At 48.6% G+C, this 18233-nt stretch overlaps 1 protein-coding gene across 4 annotated transcripts in view; it reads right to left on the bottom strand.

The window, feature by feature from the left end:
• Window positions 1-18233, bottom strand: part of FANCM (FA complementation group M) — a 55084-nt gene that overhangs the window by 20681 nt on the left and 16170 nt on the right. For 3 of the 4 annotated variants that reach the window (XM_032111527.1, XM_032111524.1, XM_032111526.1), the window contains 7 exons: window positions 11094-11225; window positions 10161-10293; window positions 9836-9964; window positions 9308-9409; window positions 7668-7849; window positions 6745-6951; window positions 3632-3866 (listed from right to left, as the gene is read on the bottom strand). In XM_032111527.1, the coding sequence (XP_031967418.1) occupies window positions 3632-3866; window positions 6745-6951; window positions 7668-7849; window positions 9308-9409; window positions 9836-9964; window positions 10161-10293; window positions 11094-11225 (1120 nt within the window). The remainder of the gene's footprint in view (window positions 1-3631; window positions 3867-6744; window positions 6952-7667; window positions 7850-9307; window positions 9410-9835; window positions 9965-10160; window positions 10294-11093; window positions 11226-18233) is intronic. The other variant, XM_032111525.1, reaches the window with a different exon arrangement.

The raw sequence follows: 18233 nt of genomic DNA, 5'->3' as shown, positions 1-18233 counted from the left end.
CTCTTTTGGGAATTAATGCCACACAAGAGGAACCAGCCTGGGTCTCTCAATGCTCTCAAGCTCCAGCTGCCAGGGGCTGGGTCTGCACAGATCAAACCCTGAGAGTCCTGCTCGTGCTCAGGAAAACCTGGAAAAATGAACCAACACTGATGCTTTTAAGGCCATCGTGAAATGATCCCAGAAGATCAACACCACTGTGAAGTATTTCTGACTCAAGTGTAGGAGATGTCACATCCCTGAAGAGAGAACTCCCAGTCCAAGGACCTGGCAGAGAGGACAAAAGAGAGACCTGAAGGAAAAGGAAACTAACAATTCTCAGAGAAGCATTTGGAATCAGGGAATATCCTGAGTGGGAAAGGACCCACAGGGATCACAGAATCGGGGAATATCCTGAGTGGGAAGGGACCCACAAGGACCATGCAGTCCCAGCCCTGTTCCTGCACAGACACCCCAACAATCCCCCCCTGTGCATGTTGCCCAAAGGCTCCTGGAGCTCTGGCAGCCTCGGGGCTGTGCCCATTCCCAGTTCCTGAGGAACTGTTGCCATCCAGACCCATCAGGGAATGCTGAGAACAACAGATGACTTCAGCCCCATGTTCCAGCCCCGCTCTGTGGGACAGAGACAAGATGATCCCATGAGATCAGCCCCAGTGATCCATGGTGCAACCCTGCCAGGCAAGGAGCCCTGGAGCAGCTGGCAGAACTCGGGAACAGACGCTTCCCAGAGCTCTGGGTGTCCTGCTGGGGAGCACAGGGAGGATTGTGGCTGTCCAGAACATTTCCCCAACGTAAGGAAAGAGAGACATGACAAACATGACTGCTGCCTCCAGAGTGAGAGTACAGGGAGAACATTCCCATCCTCAGTGAGGCTGATAAGGATCCAGGGCTGGGAATCACCACGTCCTGCAGTCACTGGCACAGCCTCTCCCCTCCATGGGAAGCAGCTCGTGCTGTCTCATGGGGAATTATCCTCCAGAACTCTCTGAGTTAGGGATGCCGTGTCCTACCAGGCACAAACACATCATCCACGTTATTTTCCCTGTTTTTCTCCAGAACCAAGGTATTTTCATTGTTCTTGAAGGGGGAAGAGAGCAAGAATTAGCCACTGGAAAGGCATGAAAACCCCACAGAGGATTAAACATAAAGCAGGTGTTGGTAGATTTTTAAAAAGTGAGTCCAAACCAATTATCATTGGGATAAAACCAGCAATTACAGAAATAACATGAAATCGTAAAATCAAACAAAGCCCACAGTTATTGACAACTCAAAATTGATCTATCTGGAAAGGAGAGAGTAGAGGAATTGTGGAGAACCAGCAGAAGAATTAAGAAAATGGGATTTCATCTGGACAAAAGCAAAAGGAATTACTGGGAGCTTGAAATGAGATTCAGCTCCCAGGAGCAACAATACCAACATGCTCCTCACTTTAGCAAACTCTTAAAAAAACCCCCAAACAAATAAAACCCAAAAATCAGAGAGAAAAAAGAAACTTAAAATACAAGAAATGATATAAGAGGCTGATGGAGGAAAGGGATTTTTTGCTGCACTTTTTGAAGGAGAGCTCTGAAAATGGAAGGGCGCGCTTGGTTTATGATGGGGCAGCACAAGATATTGGATCCTTCTGGGACTCACAGACAAAATTTATGGAAGAGGTTTTGAAGTGAAAGCGGGGTGTAATATTAATAGAAATTGGATCAAATGAAGAAGAACAGGAAATGTGTATTTTTTCAGGTAATGAGTGGCAGGACCAGAGGAAACAGCCTCAAGTTGTGCCAGGGAAGGTTCAGGTTGGACATTGGGAGGAATTTCTTCATGGAAAGGGTGGTCAGGCCTTGGAACTGCTCAGGGCAGAGGTGGAATCCCCATCCCTGGGGGCATTTCCATCCATCTGTGGATGTGGCACTTGGGGACATGAGGTAGTGTGGCCCTGGCAGTGCTGGGCAGTGGTTGGACTCCATGGGCTCAGAGGGGTCTTCCAACCTGAATGATTCCATGATTGTATTGATTTTACCTAGAAAACAAGGAGAATGCTTGAAATTCCTGTGATAATTCAGCCCATGATAGCTCAGTTCCTGCCGTGGAGAAACCTGAGGATGAACTGGAGCTCAACAACAAAGTGAGAGCAGAGGTAAGAACACACCCGGCCCACTCACTGCTGCCAGCTTTGCCCATTTCTTACCATGGGAACGGGCACTAAAATGGAGAGAAAATGCAAAGAAGTCAACTCCTTTCTTTGTCTTCTTTTGGAGCTTTATCCTGAGTGTCACTAAAATCAGGAGCAGCCCCTGGCTCACCCAGCAACGAAGGGGATTCAACACAGGGCTGGTGCTCAGGGACCTGCACAGGGCAGCCCTGGCTGCCAGGAGGGGCACTCGGCCCTGGCCACCTCTGGGGACTCAGCCATGGCCACCTCTGGGGACTCAAGCCTGGCAACCTTCAGTAAATCAGCCCTGGCCACCTTGGGGACTCAACCCTGGCATCTTTGGCAGATCAATCCCAGCCTCCTTTGTCTACTCAACTCTGGTCACCCTCTGGGGACTCACTCCTGGCCACCTCCAGCAAATCAACCCTGGCCAGCTTGGGGACTCACCCCTGGTCACTCTGGGGACTCACCCCTGGCCACCTTGGGGACCCATTGCAGGCCCCTGTGGTGATGCAGAGTCTGCCCAGCCCTGGGGAGCTGCACCCATGGCTCACACAAAAGGCACCCGGTAACTCCAGCCCTGCAGTGCTGCTCCCTCAGCAGGAATGTTCCCAGCATTATCGTTTTCTTTATGCCCTCCCTGCTCGTTTCTTTGCTCTAGGACAGACCAACAAAGGCTCCCAAAATGGTTATTTGCACTCCATGGTGTGCTCTGGTTGTTTTCCAGCAGCTGTGTCTGTTTAATCAGGTACTGAAACAGGAAGTTTCTCAAGGTTTTGAGTTTCTTCTTTCAAGAAGCTGCTGTTGGTCTTTACAGAAAGCACTAGCAAGGACATAGAGCATGAAAATTCCCAAGTATTTATAAAAAGTAGCTCTTTTTTCCTGACTTAGGATTGTGTTCAGCTTCCTGAGCATTCCAGCACCACTGAACTGCATCAGCTAAAAAGCCTCCAAGAGAATTTTCCAATTTTCCTCCAAGAGAGTCTGAACAATTCATAAATACCCTGCCCTCGCTTTCTCCTTTGGCTCCCATCAAAATCCTTCTGTTTTCAAGCATTTCTGGTTTATTGTCATTTAGGAAGCCACAATGCCCAGAACAGCTGTGGCTGCCCCATCCCTGGGAGTGCCCAAGGCCAGGTTGGACAGGCCTTGGAGCAAGCTGGGATAGGGGAAGGTGTCCCTGCCCATGAGAACTCTAAGGAGCCTTTCTACCCAATCCAGTCCTGGATTCTGGGATTCTGGGATGAACATCTGCCTCCTCTGTCTGTAGCTGGAGCTCCTGACCTTCAGTGAGAGACTCCGTGGGGAAAGATGAGCAAAGGCCTGCCTGAGGATCTGGATAGGCAAGGACAGAGCTGTGAGGATGCCCAGGAAAGGCTGAGGGCTGAAGCAGCCCTGAGCAGTGTCTGAGCTGACAGAGTGACCCTGCAGAGCCCCAGGCCCCCGTCAGAGGGGTTGGATGTGCTGGAAACATCATAATCCTCTTACCAGTGACACAGGAAAAGGGAGCAGATTTGTGCTGCAGGGAACTGGATCTCCTCTCTTTGGAAAGCATCCTTGAGGTGCTTGGCTCGTGTTTTTCAGCAGTGATAAACATTTTATGGACTTTGGGATTGATGCCTTCTGGAACCATCCGTGGGCTGTGCTGGTAGAAACGAAGGGTTTTGTTCCCTGAAATGGCTTTGTGGATGCTCCTTTTGTTACACTGGCTTTGGTTGTAAGTCTGAAAGAGAGGATAAATAGATAAATCACCTGGTGATTGATTGGTTCTTCACAGCATTTGATCAAAACTAAAAGAACACCTCAGTGCCTGTGGGGTTTCTCATTATTTTCTGTTCCCTCAGCAAGGCGTTGTTTGGTTTGGGGTTTTTTAATGGTCCAGAAGCAGGCACAGCACAGGAGAGAGAGAGAGAGAGAGAGAGAAAGGGGCACAGCCCGTGCCTGGGGGAAGTTACAATCTGCCACTGATACAGCGATGATGTAAATTAGATTACTCGGAAACAGGGAAAGGAGGTCAAGCAAAAAAAAAGGCCTAAGGTGATTTGTTGATGTCATGAGTGCTCCGAGTCCTTTTAATTACACCCTGGTTTATTGTGCAACAGAGAAACCAAAGCTGGGCAGAGTGAGGAGGGAAGCTGGGGCTCAGTGTGGAACTGGTTTTGTGCTGTGCTCCTCGCCAAGGCCCTGAGTGGGACAGGGGCAGCTGCCACCTGACAGAGAGGATTTCAGGGACCATAAAAGATGCTCCTCGAATAAAGCTGGAAGAAGCCCACAGCTCTGATAAACCCCCCGGGCACTCCGAGAAACAACTTTTTAATCCTAGAACAGTCAAGCCCAGTGTTTTTATGGCAAAAAACCATGGTATTACCAAATTAACAGCATCAGGGAGTTGTGGCTTTGCTGGCTTTTCCCTCCCCTGTGTTTCTCTGGGCTGAGCAGCTCCCCAGGACATGCTGAGCCCAATCCCAGCAGCTCCGGGGGTCTGGGACATGCGGGAGCTGCCACGTGGAACAGCTGACCCAGGAACACTGAGGCCACGGAAATTCCTGCCAGCATCACACTTCCACACCTGCACTGACCCCTTTCTCCCAATAAAACACCTTCAAAAGCTTTGTGGTTGACTTGAAGTGGTTTGATTGAAAACAACCTCTAAACTAAACCAAGGAAAATAAAATAAAAAAAACAAACACAAAACCAAAACAAAAAAAAAAAAAGCCACACAAAGCCCAAACAAATTCCCATAAATTAATACGTGGACATGAATTATTTAGGTGCCAATGAAGTGATGGGGAAGAATCTCCACACTGAGTCTCTTTCCAGTTCTGTTAAACTTAAAAAACCCAACAACGACCCCAAGAAACACCCTCGAGAAAAACCAAACAAACTGACCAAGGCAATATTGGTTTGCAATTAAACTTATTTCCTGATCTCAACATAACAAAATTATATACAATGACTGTTCTACCTGGGGGGAGGTTCTGCTTCAAAGATATCTGAGAAAATCTGGACCACAGAGTAATCCAACTACTTAAGTGAAGCTCCAAGGAATTTAAGGGACTATTTTATATCCCATTACAGAGCAGAGCTTTCAATAGTAACCAGCCTCTGTAAGCAGCATGAGAAAATATCTATTTACAAGCTCTACTCAGGTTTATCATTTTTAACTCTCATCCCTTCAAAGCAACTTTTTTCCCGTCAGGGAGGATTCTTTGCAGCATCATTCAGAATTAAATCCCTGCCACCCACAAATGCAAACCAGAGCTACAGCATTGGCTGGAATAAATGAAATAATACCAAGAGTCTGAAATTTTGGGTTTACAATTGGTTTGCACAGGTCTTGGATTTATTGGTTTGCACCTCCTTTCACCAGTGATGGCAGCAGGGACTGCCCAGCCTGTGCTGCCCAAATCCTGCCCTGTCCCATTCCATGGATGAGCCCGGGCCCTGCAGGGCTGTGGGATGGAGCTGGCACAGCTGTGGTGGGACCCCCCAGCTCCCAGCACACATTTCCAGCGGGACATGGATGTCCCAAGGGACAGTCTGTACTCAGGAATGATTAATTATGCTCTGCCTGAGTGCTGGGCTCCAGGAACTCAGCCAAAGTGGATTTGCACCTAAGCCGATCTCTTCAGCGTCACATGCAAGAGCACGGCCACTAAAGCCAGCTCTGAGCGCCGGTGTCGTCACCAGCCCAGTAAGTACCAGTCTGAACACCCAGCGTCACCAGCAGCACCACCAGTGTCCCCTCCCAGCTCCAGCCCCCACCCCACACCTTCCTCTGCACCCTCGGAAAACCCCTGGATGCTCCGAGTTTCATTTGGTGACACGGGAGGTTGGGAGAGCCGGGAATGCTCACCCGGAGAGGAAAAGGTGAACTCTCTCCAGGGAGAGCTCCGAGCCCCTTGCAGGGCCTAAAGGGGCTCCAGGAGAGCTGGAGAGGGACTGAGGACAAGGCCTGGAGGGACAGGAGCCAGGGAATGGCTTCCCAGTGCCAGAGGGCAGGGCTGGATGGGAGATTGGGAATTGGGAATTGCTGGCTGGGAGGGTGGGGAGGGGCTGGGCTGGAATTGCCAGAGCAGCTGGGGCTGCCCCTGGATCCTTGGCAGTGCCCAAGGCCAGGCTGGACATTGGGGCTGGGAGCAGCCTGGGACAGTGGGAGGTGTCCCTGCCATGGCAGGGGATGGGATGGGATTTAAGGTCCCTCCAACCCCAGTCATTCCAGGATTCTGTGCTGGAGTTTCCTGTGACAGAGTGAAGGAGGAGGCTGAACGGAGACTCACTGGGGGCTGCAGCTTTGTCCCAAGGGACAGCTCCAATCTCTGCTCCTGGGACAGGGACAGCACCCAGGGAGCAGCTGGAGCTGTGCCAGGCAGGCTCAGGCTGAGATCAGGGAAAGGCTCTTCCCCAGAGGGTGCTGGGCACTGCCCAGGCTCCCCAGGGAATGGGCACGGCCCCGAGGCTGCCAGAGCTCCAGGAGCGTTTGGACAGCGCTGCCAGGGATGCCCAGGGTGGGGCTGTTGGGGGGTCTGGGCAGGGCCAGGAGCTGGGATGACCCCTGTGGGCCAGGCTATCCCTGACCCCCTGCCCATGCCCCCACTCACCCTCTCCTCGCGGCCCTGGGCCAGGATGACCACGATGCGGCCGTGGCGCCGGCGGCCGGTGCGGCCCATGCGCTGCACCAGGCGCACGGGGCTGCGCTGGGCGTCGAAGCACACGATGAGATCGACCTCGCCGATGTCCAGCCCCTCCTCGCCCACGCAGGTGGACACCAGGGTGTTGTAGCCTCCCTCCCGGAAACGCCTCACCACCTGCGGGGACGATGGAAATGGGATTTCCCAGCTCCGCCAGGAAAACTGAGTCTAAAACAACAACTAAAATGACAACTAAAACAACAACTACAACAACAACTATTCTAAAATATATTCTATATGTATTATATTAATATATTAATTAATATATGTTATATTAATATTCTAAATAGATTCTAATTATATTTTCGAATAATTGTATTCGAAAATAACTCTTTTTGAATTTCCCAGCTGCTGCCCCTGTGATCAAACACCAGTGTGGCCAATATCAGCATTTCAACTGTTGGATTCTAAAATAAAGGGAAAAAAGCACACCTTATTCTGACTCCAACCATGGCATTCTTCTAAAACTCATTTCCCAACTTTGCATTGGGGTTATCTTTTTTTTTTTAACTTCTCTAGATCAAAATTTAATAGATCTCATCTTTCTGACCTACAAGAAATATAAAATTTCCCTAGCATGTATTTGCATATTTCCCCAGATTTTTGCCATCTAAATGTAGCAGCTGTTAATATAATATGAATCGATAAATTATTTCTATATTTTGTTCAGTGGGTACAATTTTGGATACTCTGGAAGCCTCTGCACTCCACAGGGATTTCCTAACGACACTTGAAGTTCAGCCACTGCCACACAGTCAACGCTCCTGGAGTTCTTTACGCAACATTGATGCTCTTCATCACTAATTCCTGCTCCAAGTGCCCTCTTTCCTCACCTCCAGCTGCTCCTTCTGGGTGAAGCCTTTGGTGCTCTTCCCCGAGGAGTGTCCCACGAAGGTCATGGCCCGCACAGCCGGGCTGAGCCGGGCCAGCATCTCGGCGATTTCCTGCACGCTGTCCCGGAACGAGGAGAAGATCATCACCCTCGTGTCCCCACTTTCACTCTTGCCTTCATCTGCTGGATTTGAAAATGTCAGGTTTTAATAGAATTACCAATAAAAAAGGATGGGGCACCCCACAAGTTACACGTTCACAGCTCTTGTCTCATTAACGGGAAGAGAACACGGGCAGAAAATGCTCCAAGATCCATCTCCTTGCAAAATTCCTCTTTGGAATCAAAGCATCTCCAGTTTTGGAGGATTTACACCAACCATGGTGAGAATGTCTTGTGTCTCAGGTGCCCTTACTAAAGTCACTTTGAAAAGCTGGGGTTGGATGGGAACTGTTTTGGAATGAAGTTCAAGACACCGTTGTCTCCATTTCTCCAGTTTAGGACCCTCAGGACAGCAGAACCACAATCACACAATCCAGAATGGTTTGGGTTGGGCTAAAGGGACCTTAAATCCCACCCAGTGCCAGCCCTGCCATGGCAGGGACACCTCCCACTGTCCCAGGCTGCTCCCAGCCCCAATGTCCAGCCTGGCCTTGGGCACTGCCAGGGATCCAGGGGCAGCCACAGCTGCTCTGGGCAATAAATGGAGGAGAAAGGGCTGGTGGTACTTCTGATATGGCTGAGGACTTCGGGCATGAATTCCCTCCTTCTCCATCTCCAATGTAGGGTTTTTCAAGTGGAGGCAAAAAGAGGGAGGGAGGGAGGCTGGGAGACAGAGAGAACTGAATGGGAAGGGGGGAAAAAGGAGTTAATTGCATTAAATGCATTGGGACATATCCTGTAGCTGCAAACACAGAACTGGGAAACCTTAAAGTTGCCTACTAGAAAGCATCAGTCTTTTCAAGGGTTTGCTGAGAACAGTGCATTCAAGAGAGAAAAGAAAATACAAAAAGAAGAGGGAAGGGCAGGTCAGAAATTATCAGAACGTCACAGAGCACAAAGATCCAAACAGGCAAGAAAAAAGTGAACAAGCTACAAAACAAATGTTATTATTACTCATGTAATCATTCCCAAAGCTGGAATCAAGAAGCTGAAACATCCCAAACCCAAAGAGATCTGAATGACATCTCTCCATAAAGATGAAAAACAATGAGAGACAGGTGAATGTAACCAGAGGGTTTGAACTTCAAACTGATGCCTCAAGAGTTTTTAATTCTTATCCTCAGGCCAGATATCAGAACTTTTATCCTTAAGGTCCTTAAATGTGCTCATGTAACTGCAGAAGGGACTGGCAGCAGGGCCCTGAGGGGAGGCTGCCAGGACAAACTGGGACAGGACCAGCAGGAAACGTAGTAGCCCCAGGAATGAGCTGCCTATCCCTGTTTTACTCAGCTGTTAGAGCAGTTTATATCAAATGAATAATGAGAATTTACAGCAAGTTTTATTTTATAGAAATTTTAAGTTCTTCTAGAGGGGAAGATACACAAACAATCAAAGCAATAAAGCAGCACAAGACTGGAAATCAGTCAGGAGGATATTCCTTGTTTCCATCCCCAGGTTTTCTCTTGACTTGTTGGTACTCACCAGAACATCCCCTTTTCCAGGATTTGAAGTGTTCTATCACGATTTCCTCCAATTTCTTTAGTTTTGGATGACTGTAGACAAATTCCTTTTTCTTTTCCAACACTGGAAAGGAAATAAAGCAACAAAGGATGTAAATAAACCTGCAATGAGCAGGAAGGTTTAGTGAACTTCGTTCCCTCCCACTGCAATTATCCGAGTCAGACCCAATTCCTGATACTAGTTCTAAACAGAACAATAAACTGCTGACAGAAGCTCATTTGTTAAACCCAGTTCTTGAGAAAGTGCTACTTTTGTTAGAGTCACACTGGAAAAGACTTACAGTGACACGGTCGTATTTTAACCTTCACTTGAAAGCAAATAAAAAACTTCAAACATAGAAAACTTGATTGAAAGCAGCTAAAACCACCGAGGGAAGAGAGAGAGGGAGGGGAGAGAGAGTATTGGGAAGCCAGTCTGGAATAAAGAGCAGCAGCCAGTGCAGCAGGACTTCAACCAGGAATATTCTGTCCCTGAGAGGGGAATCCTGACCTGCTGTGCTCTTGCACACACTTCCATTCTCAGGAGCCACAGCAGTGGCTGAGAACACGTCCCGAAGCTGCTGGTAGAGCTCCATGAAGTCCTCGTTGCGCCCCAGCTCAGTCTTGGTGCGGGATAACCCTTTGGAGAGAGTTGGAACACCTCAGGATTTCATTTGCTTTCCCAAACAGACTCTGTCTTTAACAGAAGGGGAACAAAACACCAATTCCATCTGCATCCCCTCTTTCCCTAAGCTGTTTTGTGCCAAACCACCCATACAGTGAGGGAACTGAGAAGAGTGGAGCTGAAAGGAGGGATGTTCCCGAGGACATTTCACCTTTGGATCCATCCATGATTCCCCACAGGTAGATGAATAAGGAGCGGATTCCCATCTGCAGCAGCAGCTCGTACCCGTGGTACAGACTGATACAGAGGGCAAAGTCTCCTTCAATGATGCCTTGATGGATTCCCTGTGGGAGAAAAGCAGACTCAGACTGAGTTAGGAAGTGGCTGAGGAGCAGGAATGCCACTGCAATTCCTGACCAGAACCAGAGTGACACCTGAGGAGCAGAGCAAAGCCCAGAGTGATGCCCAGGGAGCAGTTTGTCCATGAGAGCCCTCAGGGGACAGACTCCACAATGCTCAGCGAAGGTGATCCTCTTCCACCTCCAAAAATACTCTCCAAAATACCTGTACTGCCTCCCAAAATGAGCTCATCAACCCTCCAACTCAGACAGCTGAACCATCAGCATTTGGGAAAACAAGGGATTCCCAGCACATCCACCCAGGCTATGAAATTAAGTCAGGAAAGTTGCCTTGCTTACAGTGAAGGAGATTTCCCACTGCTCTTTTTGAGGCACACAGTCTTTTTTAAGGCAGTTTTCTTTAAGTTTACAAAATCTGACCATTCCATGAGGATTTACCAAAATATAGGAGCAGGAATACAGCTTTGAGGGGAAAATGAAAACTTGGCTGTCAGTAATTACAATGTACATTCTCACAACAACTTCACTTTGGAAATGGAGCTCCTGATCTTTTCCTTGACCTTCCTATACTGGCATCCAGAAACATGGAACAATTAGGAATATTTTAGAGGTTCCATAGATGATCTTTAAGATCCCTTCCTTCCCAAACCGTGCCGTGATTCTATGATATTTTATTCCACGGCTAGGAAGAGAAATCTGCTTAAAATGTCTCAGGAAATGTTGTAACGATGGATTATTTCTATTTATTCCCTACTTTAATAGCATGAAATAAATAAAGAACTTACTGCATGTTGTGCAGAGGGATTCTTCCTGTACTGATCCCTTGCCAGGATGATCTGGTACTTGGTCAGGCTGGGAATATCCCTCCTGGATAACACTCCCACCTTAATCAGGCGCCCAGCAAACGCTTCCAGCACCTGCAACCAAAACCCAGCACAGGTTGGGGTGGGGGGGGGTTGAGCCCCTTGAAATAATTTTATTTTTACAGATCCTACACAACAGAACATGAGCAGCTCATTGACTTCATTTGAACACAGAATTTTTCCGAGTGAGCTGTGCTGAATTCTGAGTGCTTTGTTACCGTACCTGGGGCTCTGCCTCAGTGGAAGGTTCGCCATAGTCAGGATGTTTTTAGGTTAACTCTCAAAATTCCTGCCAGAGCACTTGGACAAGGCTCTCGGGAACAGGGTGGGATTGTTGGGGTGTCCTGTGCAAGGTCAGGAATTGGACTCTGATCTCCCACTCAGGAGATTCCATGAACATGGTTCCCTAAGGATTTGTGTCCCCCCTTTCTACAGACCAACAGCCTGCTGCCCCCAGGACAGCCCTGTATCCATCCAGGAACCGAGAAGGGGAAACAGCCCTGGGGTGTGGACTGGAACAGGGGCTGACTGAGCAGAGAGGGAGCGGAACGGGATGGACACCCAGGCACGGAACTGGGGCTGCAGCTCCGCTCTCACTGCTCGCACTCCAACGGCATTTTGATCCCAGAACACCTGGATTCACCTCTGAGAAGACTGAATTGGGTGAAAGACTGGCCAGAATGTCCAAAATCTGTGTGTGGAAGGCATGGGAGCTGGGACACACGAGCAGAGAGGAACGGGCACAGGCACAGCAGCGTGTCCCATTTCCTTCAGAATCCACCCCAAAACACAGCCTGTTTTCAAACATCACATGTACCTGCTTTCCACCTCGGTGCAGCAAGGACAATAACCTGCACTAATGCATCTTAATCCTGTTTTTCCTCTTTGTTTCCCAGCCTTAGGTGGTCAGGATTTTTCCACAGACTTAGTTTGGCCTGAGCGCTAACTCTGCCATAATTGCAGTAATCAGATTTGTCCTACAAACACTGTTTACAACCTGTTGGCCCCCTTGGCCAAGGGCCCCAAAATCATCCCAGTGCACAAGAACAGGCTGCTCCAAAGGCTGAGGCAATTCCCCATTGCTGCTTCCATGCACACCACGTTTCCCAAGTTTTCCAGGCGCTCCAGCAGCAGCACAGCTGCCCTGCCCTGAGAGGGCTGGAGTGTAACAAATGCTTAATGCCTTTAGTGTCTCTTCAGCCCCCTAAAAAGCATCCAACTAAACCAATAAAGCCAGGCCTAAGTCAGGCTTCAAACACTGATCCCAGTGGAGCTGGAGGGGAGAAAATGTCCTGGCAGGTAAAGAAAGCCACGTGTAAAATGCAACCTGAGTTTATCCCTAAGTAACAGCATTCCACTTGTGCTCTCCAGGCACTGCTCCTGTGCTGGGTTCCCAGATCCTGTGAGGATGCACAAATATCCTTAACAAGCACGTGCTGCTCGTGCTCAGGCACTGCAGGGGCAGCTTAGTTGAACTTCTGTCTGCTTGCTTTGATTGTTGCTATAGATTACTTTATAATTTTGTTCCTAATATAATTTATTTATAGGTCTTCTTTTACCTTCTTAGTCTGTGTGCAGAACCTGTGTGGCATTAAAATGAAAACAGAATCACAGAATGGAATGGTTTGAGTTGGAAATGACCTCAAAGCCCATCCCATCCCAGCCCTGCCATGGCAGGGACACCTCCCACTGGCCCAGGCTGCTCCCAGCCCCATTGTCCAGCCTGGCCTTGGGCACTGCCAGGGATCCAGGGGCAGCCACAGCTGCTCTGGGCACCCTGTGCCAGCCCCTCCCCACTTTCCCAGGGAGGAATTCCTTCCCAATATCTAATCTAAATCTAATCCAAAATCCTAAGGAATGGAGTGGGAATAATTGCCATTATCAATGACAGCAGCATTAATCCCCCAAAGAATCAAAAAAAAAAAAAAAAAAAAAAGCCAGGAGAAATTTGGAAGGGTGAAGGAAAATTTGTGACAGCCCCAGCTGAACTGGGGGAGATGTGCTGGGGAATTTCCACCCTGCCCATCCATGCCCACGGGTCACTCCAAACCAGCAGACCGGAGCCAGCGGGATAAGCAGCTTACAGCAGATAAAGGGAAAGCACAGAAATGGAGCCAGGATTCTGAGGGCTTTGGTGCATTTTGGGTTCCTCCTCTTCCTTGGGAGGGTGGGCAGGCCCTGGCACAGGGTGCCCAGAGCAGCTGGGGCTGCCCCTGGATCCCTGGCAGTGCCCAAGGCCAGGCTGGACATTGGGGCTGGGAGCAGCCTGGCACAGTGGGAGGTGTCCCTGCCATGGCAGGAGTGGGGCTGGGTGGGATTTAGGGTCTCTTCCAACCCAAACCATTCCATGACTTTGCTCTGGGCCGTGGGGTGGGCCCAGGCCTGGGGCAGCCCCTGCCTGCCCGCTCTGTGTCCCCTGGGGCACCTGGAGTCAGCCCAGCTGTGGGCACTGAACATCCAAAGGGCTCCAAGGCCTTTCCCAGCCCTGCCCAGGTCTCCTTTATCCCCCGGGAAGCTGGGTCACGGCATCCCACAGCTCCCGGGAAAAGCAAGGCAGGACACTCCAGCCCCAGGCATTCCTTCTAATTAAGGCTCATGGATTAATTAAGCGAAATAAACCACCAACACCTCTAACATCACCAACAAGCAAACACCAACTGAAGGCTACAACAGTGCCAGGAATTTCTGGAGGAAAGGGGGGGAGAAAATGAAGATATCAAATGTTGTTTTCTCAAAATACAGTCAAAACCATTCACCAAGCCACCGGGAAGGCTGAATGCACAAGGAATTCATTTCTCATATTAGTGAGAACAAAATCCAAGATGTAGTTTTGTTTTAAGGGTTTAAAATTCAGAACTTTGTGTTCTATCACAGTTTGTTACTGTTCTTTGGTCTTCAATCCGGGCTGTACCTGACAAGTCCCCTTAAAAGGACAGAGACAGAGATGTCGGTGCCAGCTACAGGAAAAGGGATTTACAAAATACATCAAAATGCTGACCATGGAGGAAGAACTCAGTGCTTTTTATTTGTATGGATACCACTGGAATAGCTCATTACCCTCCCATCAAACCCCAAACAGTTGGACATGAGGACACCTGAAGTGCTGAAGATGAAGCTTAAACTATGTCTCAAGTAGTGGAAATGGAGTCAGTATTTCCATAAATGTTCCTCTAGAAAAGAAATTAATGTTTTCATTAAAAAGTACGGGCCACAAAATCTAATATTTCAGCACTGGTTTATTATTTCCTATACTTGCAGAGCTTCTTTTTTTTTTTAAGAAATCTCCGTTACATGTGCTTTTCTGTTTCATCCCTTGACCCAGTTTCTAACATACAAGAAAATGATATTGTCCCTGTTTGCTCAATGTACACCCCTGTCTGATTTAATCACCTTCTGCCAAACAAACCCAGCACTGTTATGAAAGACAGCAGGATCCAGTCACCTGGAGCTTCAGAACTAACAGGGAACAGTAAACACAACCTACTTAGGAGAGAATCAGACCCCCCACTGCTCACTGATTGCATTTATCTTGCCTCCATAGCTTCATTTTTAATTAAAAAGATAATACTTCTGGAAAAGTCCCCTCAGCCTTTCCAAAACATCGCAGTGTCACGTTACCCAAACACAGCTATAGAATTAATTCCAATTAATTGCTTAGGAGTGCTCGTGGCTTTCTCCAGCTCACTAGCTGGAGTTCAGGGCTGACAGATTTACAGGAGCAGACAAAAGAGGACTGGCAGAGTTATCCCATCCTGCACTGAACTTGCTGAGAACACAAAGACTTTCTCTGTTCTGAGGTATCTCCCGCAGCAAAGCACAATGAGTTCTTGGAGCCTGTACCCACGATGAGCTTAGAACCAGTTTTTGGAGTTCTGACAGGAGCTGAGGACTTGTGTATGGGGCAAAAAGCTGGTCCTGTGCCAGCTACACCTCACTAAAAACTGCTCCTAATCTGTTTTCTGTCGGCACAACAAAATACAGGGCTCTACAGGCTCTAAACTAACGCCCTGACCTAATTATTTTAGTGCAGATTTGCAGGGGTTCTTCGGCAAAGAAAAACACCCATAAATAACTGTTAGTGAGGCTTTTCTTTCGCAGTGGAGAAGGAGGGGTGGCAGAAACCAGCTGCCAAGCAGACAGGACCTCCACAAACAAGGACTCCAAAGGTGCATCCCCTCCACAGGAGCCCCACAGTGCTCCCAGCCTCCCCTGGCAGTCCTGACTGGCTTTTACGGAGTCACACCGAGCTGAAAGAGCTGCACCTTCCTCTACCCTTCCCCTGCTCTCCTCAGCCCCCTGGCTCCGTATTTTCAGTGCCCAATATGGAATCCCAGACTGGTTTGGGTTGAAAAGGGACCTTAAATCCCACCCAGCGCCACCCCTGCCATGGCAGGGACACCTCCCTCTGTGCCAGGCTGCTCCCAGCCCCAATGTCCAGCCTGGCCTTGGACACTGCCAGGGATCCCTTCCCAACGTGCTGGGGCTGAGCTGGTGAGAAGGAAATGAGCCCAGGTAGTGCCAGTGAGGTCCCACCACAGTCCAACACACTGGTCTGTCCTAAGGGGATCCCCCAAAGCAGGAGCAGGGAATAACCAACAGCTGCAGGCCAAACCCAGATCTGTGCCGTGGCCATGCACCTCATGCTCCCACCCTCTGCTCCACATCCTCAAATTTTCAAGGAAGAGAGCAAAAAAAGGCAGTGCAGGGCAAAAGGAGACTCTGCCTACGGGGCTCTGCTGGAGATCGGGCTCAGGAGGGGTTTCCATCCCAAGGATCCACAGCAGGGATGTGACCAGGCTGTCCTAGGGCAGAGATCCTGCAGGGAGGTGTGAACGCAGCTGGAGCCTTCACTGCTCCAAGGAAGGTCAGGGGATGATCCAGAGCATTCCCTGCTTTGTTCCAGAACTTGATTAGGTTTTAACTTTCCTGTTTCTCAGATCCCGCAGTGCCTGGTGTGTGACTCTGCAGTTCCTTGTACCCTGTTCACTGCTGCTCTCTGTGCCAGGCACACAGAACAAAGCCTCTCCGGGCCTGCTCTCCAAGGACACCCAGACCGTCCTAGGCCCAAAAGTATAAACCAAAAGCCTCTACAGGGGGGCAAGCTCGGGGAAATTACATCATTAACTGAAGCTTTAATTGGAGAATGAACCCTGCTGTGCAAATGAACCCAACCTATAAAAGTGTGAAGAACTCGTGCCCTGCCGTCCACCTTGGGGTCCATCTGGGCAGTGGCCTCTGGCTGCCCAGGGGTACCTTTGAAGGCCTTTCAGATAAATCCCTGCCTTATTCCCTTACTCCTGTCCAGTCTCTGTTTTTAGGTGGCCACTTCAGGCATCACACTGAAGCCAGGAAGGTTTGGGCTCCCCAAGTGTTTGGGCTCCCCAAGTGTGGTACCTTGAGGAGTGTCCATGCAGTAACCAATATTCCCAGAAGTAACTTCCAGAAGCAAGTCCCAGGAACAAACCACGTTTAGTGTCTGCCAGCTGGGGAGGCTTTGGAGCTCTGACTGGCACTGAGTTTTAGTTTTTCTCTTGCAAAACTTCAGAGTCCTGACAAACAAACTCTAAACCAGGGAGAAAAGTGCATTTTGTGTAAGTTTCCTCCTGACATTTTCTCACCTGGCCAGTAAAGAGAGGAAAGCGGCAGGGACCCAGCAGGGTAGGGTGGATTTTAGCTGATATTGTCGCTCTCCAAACCCAAAACTGATCAGCACAGTAATGATCTTGGCACCAAAAGTTTTGGTTTAAGTTTCTATTAACTCATTCTGACTCTTCCCAGTCTTCCAGGGACATGAGACACACTGAAAATCCACTGTTCTTCCCTGGAAGCTGGGATCCATCCAAAAAATCCAACACTTTGTCCTTTTCTAACAGCTGAGTTTTCTCCTGCTACAGCATTTTTCATTTCCTAAAGCTTATAAAACAAGACCTACAGATTTTACTTTTCAACTAATTTCACCAAGAACAATTTTACTTTTTACTTGAGAAAGAAGTGGCTTTGCCACATCAACCTGCCACTCAGTACGTGACTGTCAGACAGAAAGGAGCATCACACTGAGGATGGGTTGAATCTGAATTTTTTAAGGCTGAACACTAGTTTTTGTGTTATATTGAGAAATAGAACCTGCCAGGAGAGCACCAAGAGCACAGCCCTACCAAAACTGTGTTATCTCAAGAGTGGCTGTTTATCAGTCAGCAGTCATACACAAAAAAAGCACGTTTGAGGGAAAAAAAAACAACAAATAAAACAAAAATCAGCTTTTTCCACCTGCAGTAACAACAAGTTCCTCTTATCTATCCAGACACAGACCATCACATCTTCAGCACTCTATCAAATGCAGTAATTACTAAACTCGTCAGAAATCAAAGACAAATTAAATACACACAGAGTAATTTGTACAGATGGAATTTTAAAACAGGATTTTAAACTCCTCCCAGATTCTTTCTCATAGTTAGTATTCTGTGGCATTTCTCACAAATAGAGAAATTTAGCTGTGATTTTAAACTATTTTTCTGCTGGTTGGTTTTTCTTTTTCTTCTCTCTCATCTCCAACAAAGATGCTTAATACTTAAAACAGAAATAATTTCATTTAAGCAACCATTAATTCACATAATCAATGCTTGAACAAAAGAGTCAGGACTGTTTTCCATGAACTATTTATGCAGGATGGGCAGAAAAAGAACCTCCACACCTTGACTCAAACAGGAATGCCAGTTCCTGGAAGAAATCTCCAAGAGCCAGGATGCCCTCCCTCGGTACTGATAACCCAGCTGCCAAAATTCAGTGGAAATTTCCTTCCCCCCAGCACTGGAGTGTGTGATGTGGGATTTACCTGGGGCAGGGATGGGTTCCCACTGTGCCTCCCTTCAGGTGCTGAGGGTTCAGCCGGGTCTGAGAGGGAAATGTGGTCGCTGCCAGAAATTCCCTGCTGTGAGGGAGCCCTTGGTGCTGCTCTGCGGGCAGCTGCCCGTGAAATCAGATCAGCACGCACCCAGACACTTAAACAAGTGTGGGATCCAGCCTTGCTCCAGGATTTGCCTTCCCAGTGAATTCCAGAGCCGC

Source organism: Corvus moneduloides, chromosome 6 (genome assembly GCF_009650955.1).
Source record: "Corvus moneduloides isolate bCorMon1 chromosome 6, bCorMon1.pri, whole genome shotgun sequence".
Taxonomy (NCBI): Eukaryota; Metazoa; Chordata; class Aves; order Passeriformes; family Corvidae; genus Corvus; species Corvus moneduloides.
Note: the sequence above shows the minus strand (reverse complement) of the source record. Positions and strands in the feature narration are given on the sequence as shown.